This window comes from Zingiber officinale, chromosome 7A (genome assembly GCF_018446385.1).
Source record: "Zingiber officinale cultivar Zhangliang chromosome 7A, Zo_v1.1, whole genome shotgun sequence".
Taxonomy (NCBI): domain Eukaryota; kingdom Viridiplantae; phylum Streptophyta; class Magnoliopsida; order Zingiberales; family Zingiberaceae; genus Zingiber; species Zingiber officinale.
In genome coordinates this window covers 24,189,971-24,204,992 of record NC_055998.1, presented here as the reverse complement: position 1 = coordinate 24,204,992, position 15,022 = coordinate 24,189,971, and the positions used below count along the sequence as shown (strand labels likewise).

At 38.6% G+C, this 15,022-nt stretch overlaps 1 protein-coding gene across 3 annotated transcripts; it reads right to left on the bottom strand.

The window, feature by feature from the left end:
* Positions 1-10,138: 10,138 nt before the first annotated feature.
* Positions 10,139-13,503, bottom strand: LOC122001177 (receptor-like protein kinase HERK 1). Of its 3 annotated transcripts, none has more exons than XM_042555785.1 (2): positions 13,120-13,502; positions 10,139-12,286 (listed from the first exon to the last, which is right to left on the bottom strand). In XM_042555785.1, the coding sequence occupies exons 1-2, from the start codon at positions 13,130-13,132 to the stop codon at positions 10,293-10,295; spliced, it is 2,007 nt and encodes a 668-aa protein (XP_042411719.1). In that variant the 5' UTR covers positions 13,133-13,502; the 3' UTR covers positions 10,139-10,292. The 3 variants fall into 3 exon arrangements, with proteins under 3 accessions (XP_042411719.1, XP_042411720.1, XP_042411718.1); XM_042555786.1 differs by having other exon boundaries at positions 10,139-12,193; XM_042555784.1 differs by having other exon boundaries at positions 10,139-13,503.
* Between the last annotated feature and the right edge of the window lie 1,519 nt (positions 13,504-15,022).

The following is a 15,022-nucleotide window of genomic DNA, read 5'->3' as shown; positions in this document are numbered from 1 at the left end:
CTAGCGCTTTCGATCCAACAATTGGTATCAGAGCGGGGTCGCGTTGATCTGGTGCAACCACCAATCACACAATTTTTTCGTGGTATTTTCAGTTTTTACGGTGTCAATTAGAATTAGCTTAATAGTTATATTCTAATTAATTTTTCGAATCAGATTTTGCTCGAGACTGGTGCAACACCACTAGAGTTCGCAAATCCTTAACTCTATTTCCCGCACTACTAATCCAAGACCTAGTCTTGGAACATTTTTATTTTTATTTTTTGTTGCATATTACAAATGGCCCAACAAGAAGGTTTCAGCACTGTTCGCCCCCCACTTTTCTCCGGACAAGACTTCGGATATTGGAAGGGGCGAATGGAAACCTTCCTTAAGACCCAGTTCGACACATGGATGATCATCAAGACTGGACTACAACTGCCATCCGACGAAGACGGCAAGCCAACACCCTACGAAAAATGGGAACCAACCCTAATCAAAAAGGTGGAAGCTGATGCCAGAGCAACATGCACCCTCTAGTGCGGACTGACCAAGGAGGAACTCAACAGAGTTGGACCATTCTCCAACGCAAAAGAGCTTTGGGAGAAGCTGATCGAACTCCATGAGGCACCTCCGACACTAAGGTAAGCAAGAGAGATCTCTTGTTTAATAAATTATATAATTTGAAAATGCAGGAAGACGAGATGGCCAGCCAACTTCACGCTCGTATACAAGACATACTAAATTCTCTCCACGCGATCGGGCAAAAGGTCGAGAACAAGGACATCATTAGGTACGCTCTTAATGCCTTTCCGAGGAGCACATTGTGGGCATCAATGGTAGATGCCTATAAAGTCTCCAAGGATTTATCTTCAATTAGATTAGGCGAGTTATTTTCTGAATTTGAACTTCATGAACAGACTAATACACAGCCACCCGAGAAAGGTGTAGCTTTGCTTGCAGGTACCAGTAGAACACGTGAACCAAGATCAAGAAGGAAAATCGAGCAAGAGTCGGAACCAAAACCAGACTCAGACGATGAAGACGACGAACTAACAGCCGAACTCGTGAACTTGGTAAAGAGGCTCTACAACAAAAAGAAGGGCTTCAACAAGAAAGATCTAAAGAAGGCAGTGCAATCAAAGGAAGGTCAACAAAGATCGAAGGTCAAGTTTGAGGTGACCTGCTACGGATGTAACTAGAAGGGGCATATCAAGGCCAACTGCCCTAATAAGAAGGACGCAAAAAAAGTAAAAAAGGAAGAAGGTACTAAAAGCAACCTTTGAAGAATCTTCAGAAGAGGATACCGACGATGAGCTCGAACAGACGAGCCTTCTTGCCCTGATGGCCCGAGACCAGATCGATGTGTCCGAGACCGAGAGCGAGTCAGAAGATGAATCAGAAAGAAGCCACGGATCCGTATCCGTTTTCGAAGGGCCCGATCCCTCTGTAAGTATCCCTCGACTTAACAACCTAGTTAATTATTTGTTACGAAAATTAGCTAAGTCTAATCTTAGAATTAAGTCACTTCTAAAGGAAATAGCTCTCCTTAAAGAAGTGACTAACTCCGAATCTTTGACCGAACCAGTTCAGACTAGAAACTCCACTCAAGTCCAAAAACTTGAGGAAGAGAATTCCAGCCTGAGAACTCAGGTCAAGGATTTGGAGAAAACATTAGAACGATTCTCTATGGGTTCCAAGAACCTTGACCTACTTCTTGGAACCCAAAGGGCAATTTACAATAGAACTGGACTATGATTCAAATCCAAAAAGAAATATAAATCATATTTATCACTTATACAAAGAACAAATAGAAAAATGGTCCAAGCATGGGTTCCCAAGTCCAACCTGATCAATCAAGTTGGACTTGGACAATATTGGGTCCCTAAGGATCAAATACATTACCTCGATAAACCGTATCGAGGCTATGATCCAGGGGGAGTTAAAGAAAAATAATCAAAATAAAATTAAAATTAAATTAAATTAAAATTAAATCAAAATTAAGTTAAATTAAAATTAAAATCCAAATTAAATTAAATCAAATCAAATTAAGTCCAAATTAGGGAAGACTCCAGAATAGCTGGCACCTCTGAAATTAATCCACCCGATAAGGGTAAACAAGAGTAGATTACCCGGCCGGGTAATTAAGGTTAGATTAAAATGGGCTAGGTTTAACTTAACTCACGGTACTGGTGAAGTATTGGATGATAGTACGTTGGGGAAACTTAGTCATCGCATGCCTAGGAAGATATGGCTTCGACCTGGTGCATTTGGCTAAGTGGAACTGACCGAAGCTACTCTTTATGGATCCTAACCAATTAGACCAAAGTTTTGTATTAAGTTTAATGGGTAGGACATTACTTTAATGATGTCCTTGTGACTCACCATAGCCTAGAAGTTTATCCAAAGAACGCCTACTTGTTGAACCCAAAGCTAAATCTGAATCTAATACAAAGTTAAACTAAACCCTAAAATTGAACCTCAATTCATCTCACAACAATTATAGGATTACCTGATTGAAAATTTAGATCGGGTGAGATGACTAAGAATAATTAAAAATTAATTTAAAATTAAATTCGAAATTAATTCAAAATTAAATCCATAATTAAAATTAATTCAAAATTACATTCATAATTAAATAACTTAAAATTATTTTTTCAAAAACTTAATTAACTTAAAATTATTTTTCAAAACTCAATTAACTTAAATCGTTTTTCAAAACTTAATTAACTTAAAATCGTTTTTTCAAATACTTAATTAACTTAAAATTATTTTTAAAAATTAATGAACTTAAATTATTTTTCAAATTAATTAATTCAAATTAATTTTTCAAATTAATCAACTTAAAATTATTTTTTCAAAACTTAATTAAGTTAAAATTTTTTTTCAAAACTTAATTAACTTAAATTACTTTTTCAAAATTATTTTAACTTGAAATTATTTTCTCAAAACTTAATTAACTTAAAATTATTTTTCAAAACTTAATTAACTTAAAATTATTTTAACTTAAAATTATTTTTCAAAACTTAATTAACTTAAATCGTTTTTCAAAACTTAATTAACTTAAAATAATTAACCTGTTTATCAATTAACCTATCAACTTAATAATTATAATAAATTTGTATCAACTTAAAATATTTTTCAAATTAACTAACCTAATAACTATTGAAAACCTAGTACGAGTGAAATGAAAAAATAGAGAGCTTATTTCAATCAAACTATCTTTTAATCCACTAAATCCAAATCAACTACTTTATGTGTAGGAATTGGATCAATGGATGATAGATAGTGGATACTCCAGATATATGACTGGAGATAGGTTGAAGTTCACTAAGCTCAAACTGAAGAACCTAGGGTCAATTGCGACGGTAAACTTAAGGTAATCGGAAAAGGTAATATCGAACTTAACTCCAATTTTGTCATTCAAAAGGTTCTATTAGTTGAAAATTTTAATTTCAATCTATTGAGTATTAGCTAGCTATGTGACAGTGGATACCTTGTTACCTTTAATAATGCTGGATGCTTAATTGAAAACATTAACAACCCCAAAATTAGACTTAAAGGACTTAGGAAAAATAACATCTATACAATTGACCTACCCTCAATAAAGTGTCTCTTGACACAACAAGAGGAAACCAACTTGTGGCACAGAAGACTGGGTCACACACATATTAGACTCATTTCAAAAATGAGTCAAAACGGCTTAGTCAGAGGATTACCCAAATTAAGAAATCTAGAAAATACAATTTGCCATCCCTGTCAACAAGGAAAACAAACCAAGTCAACCCACAAGTCAACCAATCTAGAAAGAACCAACTCCTTACTTGAGCTCCTTCACCTAGATCTATTTGATTCACATGGAGCCAAGTCACTAAGCAAGAACCAATATTGCTTAGTTATAATTGATGACTACTCCAGGTTCACCTGGGTAAAATTTCTAAAAATAAAAGATGAAACTTTTGAAGTCTTCAGTAATTTTTGTAGATTAATAGAAAATGAAAAAGATACTAAAATTAAAAGGATTAGAAGTGATCATGGGGGGGGGGGGGGGGAATTTGAAAATCATAGATTTATCCAATTTTGTAAAACCAACGGATACAAATACGAATTTTCATGCCCTAGAACCCCCCAACAGAACGGGCTAGTAGAACGAAAAAATAGAACCTTACAAGAAGCCGCAAGAACTATGCTAAATGAATATAACCTAAATCATCAATTTTGGACTGAAGCAATAAGTACGGCAAACTATATTCAAAATCGAATTCTAATTAACAAACTTTATAATAAAACCCCATATGAAATTTATTATAATAAAATTCCCAACTTAAACTACTTAAAAGTATTTGGATGTAAAGTTCATATCTTAAACACTAAAGATTACTTAAAAAAATTTACACCCAAATCAAACCAAGGAATCTTTTTAGGGTACTCTACAACCAGTAGGGCCTATAGAGTCTATAATCAAAATACCCTAAAAGTCGAAGAAACAACTAATGTAATATTTGATGAAGAAAATAATCTACCAAATATCGATCAAAATATAGACATTAACCCAAGAATTATAGAAGACGATGAAATTCAACTTAAAACTAGTAAAACAGAGGAACTAACTCCTAACACAAATATAAGACCAACAAGAATAGGTACTTCTCACCCACCTGACCAAATTTTGGGTGACCCAAACTTAGGAGTTAGAACTAGATCCTCGTATAGAAACCTGAGTCAGATTGCTCTTATTTCAAAGATTGAGCCTAAGACTATAGAAGAAGCCCTACCTGACCCAGACTGGATCATTGCTATGCAGGAAGAGCTAGCACAATTCGAAAGAAACCAAGTTTGGGAACTTGTACCTAAACCCATAGATAAGTCCATAATTGACACCAAATGGATATTTAGGAACAAATTGGATGATCAGGGTGAAATTGTTAGAAACAAGGCCAGACTAGTAGCCAAAGGTTTCAGTCAGGTTGAAGGTTTAGATTATGATTAAACCTATGCACCAGTAGCTAGACTCGAATCCATTAGAATGCTGCTAGCTTATGCAGCACATAAAGGATTTAGATTATACCAAATGGATGTCAAGTCAGCCTTTTTGAATGGATTTATTAAAGAAGAGGTATATGTAGGTCAACCCCCAGGTTTTGAGGACTTAGATCATCAAAACCATGTATTTAGATTAAAAAAGGCCTTATATGGACTAAAATAAGCACCTAGAGGATGGTTTGAACGCTTATCTAATTACCTAATATACAAGGGTTTTAACCAAGGTCAAATAGACCAAACTCTATTTGTCAAAACCATATAAAAAGATATTGTTATTGCCCAAATCTATGTTGACGACATAATTTTTGGCGCAACAAACACCAAACTGTTAAAAGAATTTGTTAATTTAATGAAAAATGAATTTGAGATGAGTTTGGTGGGAGAACTCAATTTTTTCTTAGGCTTACAAATTAAACAAACCAAAGATGGAATCTACATTTACCAAACCAAATATGCCAAAGAACTAATTAAAAAATTTGGCATGGAAAACTCAAAAATTATAAATACTCCAATGGCAATAAATAGTAACATTGATTCTGACCCAGATGGAAAACCTGTAGACCCAAAGTACTATAGAAGTATAATAGGTAGTCTACTCTACCTAACTACAAGTCGGCCCGATATCCTGTTTGCAGTAGGTATGTGCGCAAGATACCAATCCTGTGCAAAAGAGTCACACCTAACATATGTTAAAAGGATACTTAGGTACATTAAGGGCACCCTAAATGTAGGACTTTTGTACCCTAGAACTTGTACCCTTGACCTTGTTGGATACTCTGATTCAGACTATGCCGGTTGCAAGTTAGATAGAAAAAGCACAAGTGGGAGCTGCCAAATTCTAGGTCAGTGCCTAGTAAGTTAGTGAAGCAGAAAGCAACACTGTGTTGCTCTATCCACTACTGAAGCTGAATACATAGCACTAGAAGAATGTGCCTCCCAACTTTTGTGGATGATACATACACTAAAAGATTATCAGCTGGAATACAAAAATACAAAAATTTTAATTGACAATATAAGTTCAATTAACCTAACCAAAAACCCAATTCACCACTCCAGGACCAAACACATAGAGGTAAAACACCACTTTGTAAGAGATCATGTGGCTAAGGGTGAAATTATACTCAGCTATGTTGAGTCCAAGTCAAACCTAGCTAACATTTTCACTAAACCCTTACCTGAACTTGAGTTCAGTGCACTTAGAAGGCAAATAGGAATGTGTTGGGTAGAATAGTTTCTGATTTTCAAATCAGCTTCGTACAACTTTCAAAATCATCTCATGTTTTAAAAATTCTAGGAAAATATTATTTTTAAAATTCCAATTTTACTAGACTTTCAAAAATATGGAATTAGCTTAGGCTCTACCCTAGAAATCTTGCTCCCCTAGAATTCAGCCAGAGCATCTCACAAACACCTAGGCTTACCTTGCTTGTGTTTGAAAAACATAGAACGACGTGAGATGCATAGGGTACAGCCTGGACTCAAGAATGCTTATATCTGTGCATCAATATGAGTCTGGGCGTTAAACACCTAGTTAACAGCAATCAAGTCAAGTCTTCCAGCACTAGTCAAATCTAACTGGATCTATTGACTTTACTTGACTAACCAAGTGAAAGCTATTGCCCTCTAGGTAATCAGCTAGTAGCTAACTGGTTAGACATGTGGCCGCGAACCCAAGTGCTTGATTTTTAAACCATTTTTGTTGGCATTAGGGCTCTGATACCTTACTTAAAGCAAAATTAACTAATTAACAATCAATCTAACCCAACTCATGCTTGGACATTAAGGATTAAAAGCTCCTCCCTTGCCCTCAAAAACCTTGAATTAATTTTTTTTAAAAACTTTAAGCTAAGTTTTCAAAACTTTCAAATCATGTTCTTTTTCTTTATTCGGGCTAAGTATTTTTAAACTAAGATTTCATTTTGAAAATTTAACTAAATACTTTTCAAATTCAAATTTTTAGCTTTTTGAAAGAAAAATTGCTACTTAAGCCTTGGTTTCACTTAGCTAAAGAATATTATATAAAATCAAGAGTTACCTTTGTCTCTTATTAAAAGCCTAATGGTTCAAAATTGCTTGAAATTTCTTTCCAATACTACAAAAGAAAACTCTTTGTCCAGCAAAATTTACCTTATTTGAAAACTAAACTACGAGCTCAAATTGTTTTAACTTAGTGAAGTTGATTTACAAGAAAATTTACTTTTAGAAAGTTCAGATTTTTTTTCCAAACATGCTTAGTTTTTGATGAATGGCAAAGGGGGAGAGTAGGAAAATTCAAAAGAAAGTTTAAAGTTTAACAAAATTTTCTAAGAATGCCTTCATTAAGGGGGAGCTTGACAAAGTTTAAGTGTTTAGCTTAACCATGCGTGCAATTAAAATCTATTAAGCTTCCTTACTTAAACTTTTTGTATCTATTTTGCTTAGCTTTGAATTTCAGTTGCCATAATCAAAAAGGGGGAGATTGTTAGTGCGGGAAGCATCCGACGATCGACCGTTGTTTTGATAATGGCAAAGGAATTCAAAGTTAAGTTGTTTTGTGATCTAATGCACTTGATTGAGTGTTTCAGGAAAATCCTAGCTGCGGTTAGGCAGATGAAAACCCTAGGGGGTGGTAACCCTAGGTCATAGGGGGCGGTAACCCTATGCGGAAAGTCTTGGCGGGTCGAGAGCTTCAGGCAAAAGGTCCTGGGGGGGGGGTAACCCTAGGTGGAAAGTCCTGGTGTCGCGAACCAGGTGAAAGACTGAACCAGCCAGGAAACGGAAGTCTAGCAGAAAGTCCGGAAGCTCCGAACGCTGAGCAAAAGTCCAGTCAGTCTGGAGGATCGCACTGGCAACAGGTAAATCTCCTGAGTGGAGTAAGTGAGGACGCGTTCCCCGTAGAGGGAACAGTAGGCGTCAGGTCGACCTAGGGTTTTCGGTTGAAAATCCGAAGTCAGACCCGGACAGTCCGACGACTGTCAAGTTTATTTATAATATTATCCATGTGTTAACTTTGTTTTGCAGGGTTTGTGTTTGGGACTAACACAATTTGCAGGAACAAAGGAGCATCTTTAACCTCCGATGAACAGTGTCCGAGGCGCCTCCATGGGGCTTGGAGGCGCCTCGGGTGTAAGCCGAAGCCAGCTATCCAGAAGAGTTGGAGGCGCCTCGAAGGAAGCTGGAGGCGCCTTGGACCAGGCGTTGGAGGTGCCTTGGAGCAGCTTGGAGGCGCCTTTAGAGGGATGAGATGCGACCAGGTTTGCGCTGATCCACCCGTACGACTCGGCGGCCTGGAGGCGCCTCGGACAGGCTTGGAGGCGCCTCCAGCACTATTTATAAGGGGACCTCGAACAGCAACTCTCAACAACTTCGCACAAACAATCTTTCTGCAACCTGCTGCTAACGAGACATTCCGACAAAGCCTCAACTCGACGCCGACAACTCAGAGCTTTAGATTTAGTCTTTTGTTGTCGGTATAATTTTTATTTACTGCTTTGAATTGTACTTAGTTTGTAATAGTTTTTACGAACTATAGTTGTTGCCCACCGAAAGCGGTCAGTGACCGCGGGCCTTCGAGTAGGAGTCGAGATAGGCTCCGAACGAAGTAACTTCTCAAGTCTTCTGTGTGTTTGTGCATTTTACTATTTCCGCTGCGTTATAACCTGATATTTTTATGAAATCGACTGTGAAAGCCACGAGCGCTATTCACCTCCTTCCCTTCTAGCGCTTTCGATCCAACAGCTTCAACTAGTGAATTTGGCTTGTCTATAGTTATTCGTCAACGTGAGGAGTTAAATCCAAGTATAATAGCAATATTTCATTTATTATGTTAGTCTTACATAACTATATAGATTGTACATGTTTCATGAACTACTTTAAATTGACTTTATGTTTTATTAGTTGCATGGTGGGGTCAATTTGGTAATACTTTGGAGCTTCAAACGTTTGCTATTTGAGTTCTTAGCCAATGTTGTAGTGTCACTGACTGCGAAAGAAATTAGAGCGTTTTTGAGTTCATTCATTCTAAGAAACAAAATAGGCTTGAGCATAAAAGGCTAAATGACTTGATATTTGTTTGTTATAATCTCAAGCTTTCAGAAAGGTGAAATGAGATCCTAACCTTTTATTTGTCAATTTATAGTTAAAATTGGTTTATTTAGTATTCCTTTGTTTTAACTATAAGAATTTAAGCAAGACAAAGAGCTTTTTGGATCCAATTAGTCTTGATAATGTTGACTTGTTGGAAGATTGGATAAGTGAAGAACCGAGCCTTCTTGATGGAGAAGATTTGAGTTGGGAGATGGTTGATGCACCATTTGCTTTATTGAGCTTGGATGATGATGAAGAAGCTCCTATTTTTAATGATGAAGTTGATAATGAAGGAGATGATGTTATTGCACCAATACAAGATTTTTATCCTTCAATTTTTGTACTTGATGATGATTGGTAGCTCATTTGTCTTCATATTGAACTTTTAACAATTAGTAGCTTTTATAAATGCTTGTATAATATTACTAGCATGTGGAATGCATGAATAATATAAACATACAAGTAGTGTTGTTAAATAGCGTTGTCAATGAAATATATGAAAAGTATGTGTCTTTTGCATGTATGGATTATAATTATGGACATTTTATTTGTATCGGTGCACTCTGGAATGGTGCACCCGAATAAGTCGGTGCCGAAATGTACGGTTTCACTAAGAAAAATGAAATGGTGCATGAAACAGGTTTGACAACATTGGCTCATCTACGAGGAGACTTGCGGTGTTCTCAAGATCTTCCTCGAGAATGTGATCCGTGATGTCGTGACCTACATGGAGCATGCCCGGAGGAAGACGGTCAACGCCATGGACATTGTCTACGTCCTATATGGTTTCGGTGATTAATAAGGCATATGCCTCTTCTCAGCAAAGAGGAGTTAGATTAAATGTTATGAGAGCATCGGAGGTATAATGTTGTAATCTGTTTGGAATATGATTGTGTTTTTCTCATATGAACAAGCGCCTCTGATTGAGTTCTCAGGGATCTGAGTTCAATTCATCCATCATACGACTACTTCTCTATGGAGGCATTTGTTGTTCATACGATGAGAACTTAATTAAGGAGAGCAAGCAAAAAAAAAAAAAAAAAGAAAGAAAAAATTGTCGATGGAGATGTCACTCAAGCTTGAAAATGATGGAGACACTGTATAATTACAGCTACTAAGACGAGTTTGCTTATGTAAATAGAACATCAACCAAGAACAGCAAAAAGAACCCTAATGCAATCACTAACATCAAACTAAGATCGATCGAATCACCTTCCCTCGGACTTGATCAACTGCGAGAAAACTTTGCTCATGGAAACGTCTGAAAGATCATTGAGCAGCGCGGTTGCAGCTTCCCCTGCCGGTGCACTCTCGAAGGCATTGATGTTTTGGAGTTGCGGCGAAAGCTCAGTGATCCTATTGATGCTGTTGATTTCAGAGATACCACCAGCGTCTGCATCTTGAAGTTGTAGGGCATACTCCAAGTTCCAGAGGACATCTCCCATGGAGGGGCGCTCGATGCCTGAATCCGCTAGGCATTTCTCGATGGTTTCCCCAAACTTCTTCAACGATTCAGGCCTAATTGATCCGGCGATCCGAGCATCCACAATGTGCTCCAGCTCTCCCCTCTTTTGCCACTTCATTCCCCATTCTGCCAAGTTCACCATCTCTCTCGGTAGTGTCGGATCGATGACCGGTCTCGCGCACAAGACTTCTAGCAAAACAACTCCGAATGAATACACATCAGATTTCTCAGTCAGCTGTTGCCTCCGGAAATACTCGGGGTCGAGATATCCGAAACTTCCTTTTACTGCAGTACTAACATGGGTCTGATCCAGCTCCGGTCCCGTCTTCGATAGGCCAAAGTCGGCCACCTTTGCCAAGAGAGTCTCGTCGAGTAGAATATTTGCGGATTTAACGTCGCGATGGATGATGGCTTTGGCTTGCCCAGTATGAAGATAGTGCAATCCTCTAGCTGCTCCAATGCAAATTTCCAATCTTTGCTGCCAGTTAAGAGAAGGCATGTCTGAGCCATAGAGATGGCTCTTAAGAGTGCCCTTTTCCATGTATTCATACACAAGAATCATCTCGTTCTTCTCGTCGCAGTATCCGATAAGAGAAACAAGATGACGATGGCGCAGCCGCGACAACAACTCAATCTCAGTATGGAACTCATTGATGCCCTGCTGAGATTTCGGATTTCCCCTCTTCACTGCCACTTTTGTGTCATCTCTCAGCTCTCCTTTGTAGACCTTCCCGAAACCTCCAACACCAATCACCCAATTCTCGTCGAAGTTGTTCGTTGCTTCTTGCAGGATGGCGAATGACAGACGATAACCGAAGTTTCCATTCAGACCGAGTGTAAAGGCAGTTCCGTTGGAAGTTCGACTTCCTGTGCTATGAGATGTGAAGCCATTGATGGAGAAAGGCACCCAAGATTTTGAATACTGTTTTGTAGTAAGCTTCCTCTTTCTAACGGCTAAGCAAAGAGCAACAGCAACAATAGCTACAGCAGTTACTCCAAATATCGGAGCCAATATGATGACGAGATTCTTCTTCGAACCAGCTGATGGTGTAGCTGGAGAACCACCAGAGCCATTGATCTTCATGATCTCGAGGCCATTGAGGATGCCGTCCGGCAAAACACCATTAACAACTGAAGGACCAATGCTAATGCCGAGCTTCTCTGATGCATCATTAGCCTCCAAAACATAATCCATATAAACAGCAGTTGCTAACTGCCCAAACGTCTTGCTACTGAGATCTAGATTACTAGCTACGGCCCAGGAATTGACATAAACATTAAAATAGAGGTTCCCAGCAGCCAAACTGACAATATCACAGAAATGAAACCTTATCAGGTAGGCCGAGCTAGCTTCCACATCGAACTGCCATGTCACATTGAATAGAGCATTTGAAGTATTGGAGGCGGCCAATTCGGTAGCTGTCGAATACACTATATCAGGAGCAGTCTCTTCAGTAGTTCCATCCATATAACTGATTTTTCCTGTGAAGTTAACCGATCGCGAAAGAGCGCTGTTGAGCAGAAACTTCTGATCAGTGTCCCAATTTCTCCACAGAGTATCAGTGTTTGGGGAAACCTGCGGCCCGCCCATGTTGACCCTGTAAATTGTCTCTAACAACTGGTCCGACAAACCCCGGTACGTACCTGGAGGATTGACAATGGTAGCGGTATCTGCAATTAAGGTATCAGGAGCAGATACAACTTCTATGGCATTCACAAAGGCAATGGAATTGTTTCCTGTCTGCGCAAAAGTAAGGATAAGCGTATCGCTAATTATGTTCACCAAGAACTCCTCGACCACTGCAGAATTCGCCTGCGGATGGAAGTGGTCGAGGAGGAGAGCATCTTGGGTAGACACAGTGAAGGTTGTGGAAGTGAGATTGAAGTTTCCGTAAATGGACGGGAAGAAGTACAGGCGAATAAAGTGTCGGCCATGGGCATTGATTTGGAAGGAGTAGGAGGAGGTCACTGTGAAGACCCGGGCATTTTGATACAGGGCGGCGCCATAGTAGGAGGCAGGCACCGAGCTGGAGGTGGTCACCAGGTTGTTTGAGGAGGGAGTCAAGGTTGAAGAAAGGGAAACATCGGCGACGAAAACTCGATTGTTGATGGTTGTATTGGTCGAGGAACCGCAGTCGATCAGGTAGTTATCTGCGGGAGTAAATGCGCAATGGATGCATTTGATTGAAATAAGCAGAAAGATGACGCAACTCACTCCAATCCCTTTCATGGCTATTAGCAGAGATAAAGCTAACAAAGGTGGAATCTGTCAACAAGGAAACTCTAATACGCCATCATCTATCTATCTTCAAATGTCATTGGTCTGCGGGGATGTACACAGAAAAAAGGGGAGAAAAAACTGATCTTGGACTAGGATCTACAAGGAAGAAGACAAAGAAACCGACGCCAGGAGTAGAGGAACCCTAAATCGCCGCCGCAAGCGAAGAAACAGTGGAAGCCCACCCTAATCTTAGACCAGAAACACGGAACAACTCCCAGCAACAGGAAAATTAATTAAGAGAAGCACGAAAAGAGGGATTTTGACAGGGAAAAAAGAGGAAAGGCGGCACCTTTGGACCTCATCAAGATCACCGGAAAATCTGCAACAAAGGATCCCAACTCTGATCGCTGCTCTCGTTGCACCGCTTGCGATGGGCCTCGGAAATGTCTCGAGGAGAGAAAACAAGCGAAGACTATAGCAGTTTGTTCAACAGGTATAAAGCAAATGGCTCAACAAAACTGCTGCCTGGTACGATGGACTCAGCAGCTGACGACAAAGGAGCGATTAATTGAAGTAAACTGCAGAATCTGACGTTTGAAGAAATAGATTAAGAGGAGGTGGTGAAGTTGTTCATCACTATACTATCATTGTCAAAGATGACAGCTTTCCAATGCACCAACTCCGGCCATTAATTGAGCTCACGTTGAAGCTCCGCTGGTGAACATGGAACGAAGACTTCAATCTCGAGACTTAAAAAAACAAATATCGAAGGGGAAGAAAAATGCGAAATTTCACGTCTTTTTTTTAATATTAAATTGTTAAAAATATTATTTTTTTTCTAAAAAATATATTTGAACATCCAAAGAGAGATGCTCATTGTTGTTAAATTTTAAAATAAAAGGCACACTTTTTAATTATTTTTGTCCCAAAATTTTTATCAATGTTGGTATACGCAGTAACTAGCGCATTGAAGTACTATAAATGAGCTGGGGTTGGGTCCTTCTTCTCTTCTTTAATAATGAGAGGAAGTAGATGAGCCTTTAAGGTAGTCTCTTTACATCCTTCCACACTTGGACCAATCAATTACTCTTTCTCTGAATTTTTGTTTTTAGTATTTTGTAAATCCACCAGCTATTTTGCAAAAAAAAAAAAAAAAAAAAAAAAAAAACAAACAAACAAACAAAACAATTTCCAATTCTTCGTTTCCTAGAGAAAAGAATATTCATTATCATTTTTCTTTATAATTATTGAACAATGAGTTTTTAGGTAAAAAAAAATTATTCCTTATTTAATAATTTTAAAATAATACCTATAATTAGAAAAAGCAAATTGCTTCCTCCTCCCCATCTGACAGCACCCTCTTCCCCCTCCTCTCTCTCCTTACCAAATGACATTTTTACCCTCTTCTTATTTTTATTTTATTTAATTTTATTTATTATTTTTTCATCAATACTTATATATTTTTTAATTTTATTTTTTAATCAATTTTATTTATTATTTGATTTATTTTTAAAATTTTTATTTAGTTTTATTTTTTAATCAATTTAGTTTATTATTTAGTTTATTTTTTTCAATTTTTATTTAATTTTATTTTTTTAATTAATTTTATTTATTATTTTTGTAATGTCCGTCCTTAATTTACAGGACAAACGTTATTCTTTCCTCATTCATCTAAATTTTCGGCATTCTTACCTATTACATGTTGCTTACTCGAATAGATCTATTCTAACCTGTTACGACTGGTAGGACATAACTTGCAGCCATGTAAGGTCGAAGGAAGTCTGAAGCTTCTAGTGGGTCTGGGTCGTGTGGCCCTGACAGGTATTGTACTCCCAACTGGTGTAGGGCACGACCGTGTGAGGGTCGTACGACCGTGACCCTTGGTAGAGGATGGGAGGGTCATGACTGTGTGAACCCACACGACCGTGTCACTTTAGTCAAGAGAAAGAGAGACATGGTCGTGTGGAATCACACGACCGTGTAGCATTGGCCGAGAGGAGGAGGTGCCTGGCTGTGTGATTCCACACGACCGTGTCACCTCAGCCGAGAGGGAGAAGGGCACGGTCGTGTGTTTTCACACGGCCGTGTCACCTTGACCGAGAGGAGGAAGGGTACGACCGTGTGCTTCCACATGGCCGTGTCACCTTGGCCAAGAGGAGGTAGTGGAAGGTCGTGTGAACCCGCACGATCGTGCCACGGGCCGTGCGGATGATCCCCCTTCTCTATCGAAAAAGCTTGTTCTCCTCTTTTTC

Excerpts from the sequence above, each read along its gene's own strand:
- LOC122001177 (XM_042555784.1), bottom strand. The coding sequence starts at position 12,779 with ATGAAAGGGATTGGAGTGAGTTGCGTCATCTTTCTGCTTATTTCAATC.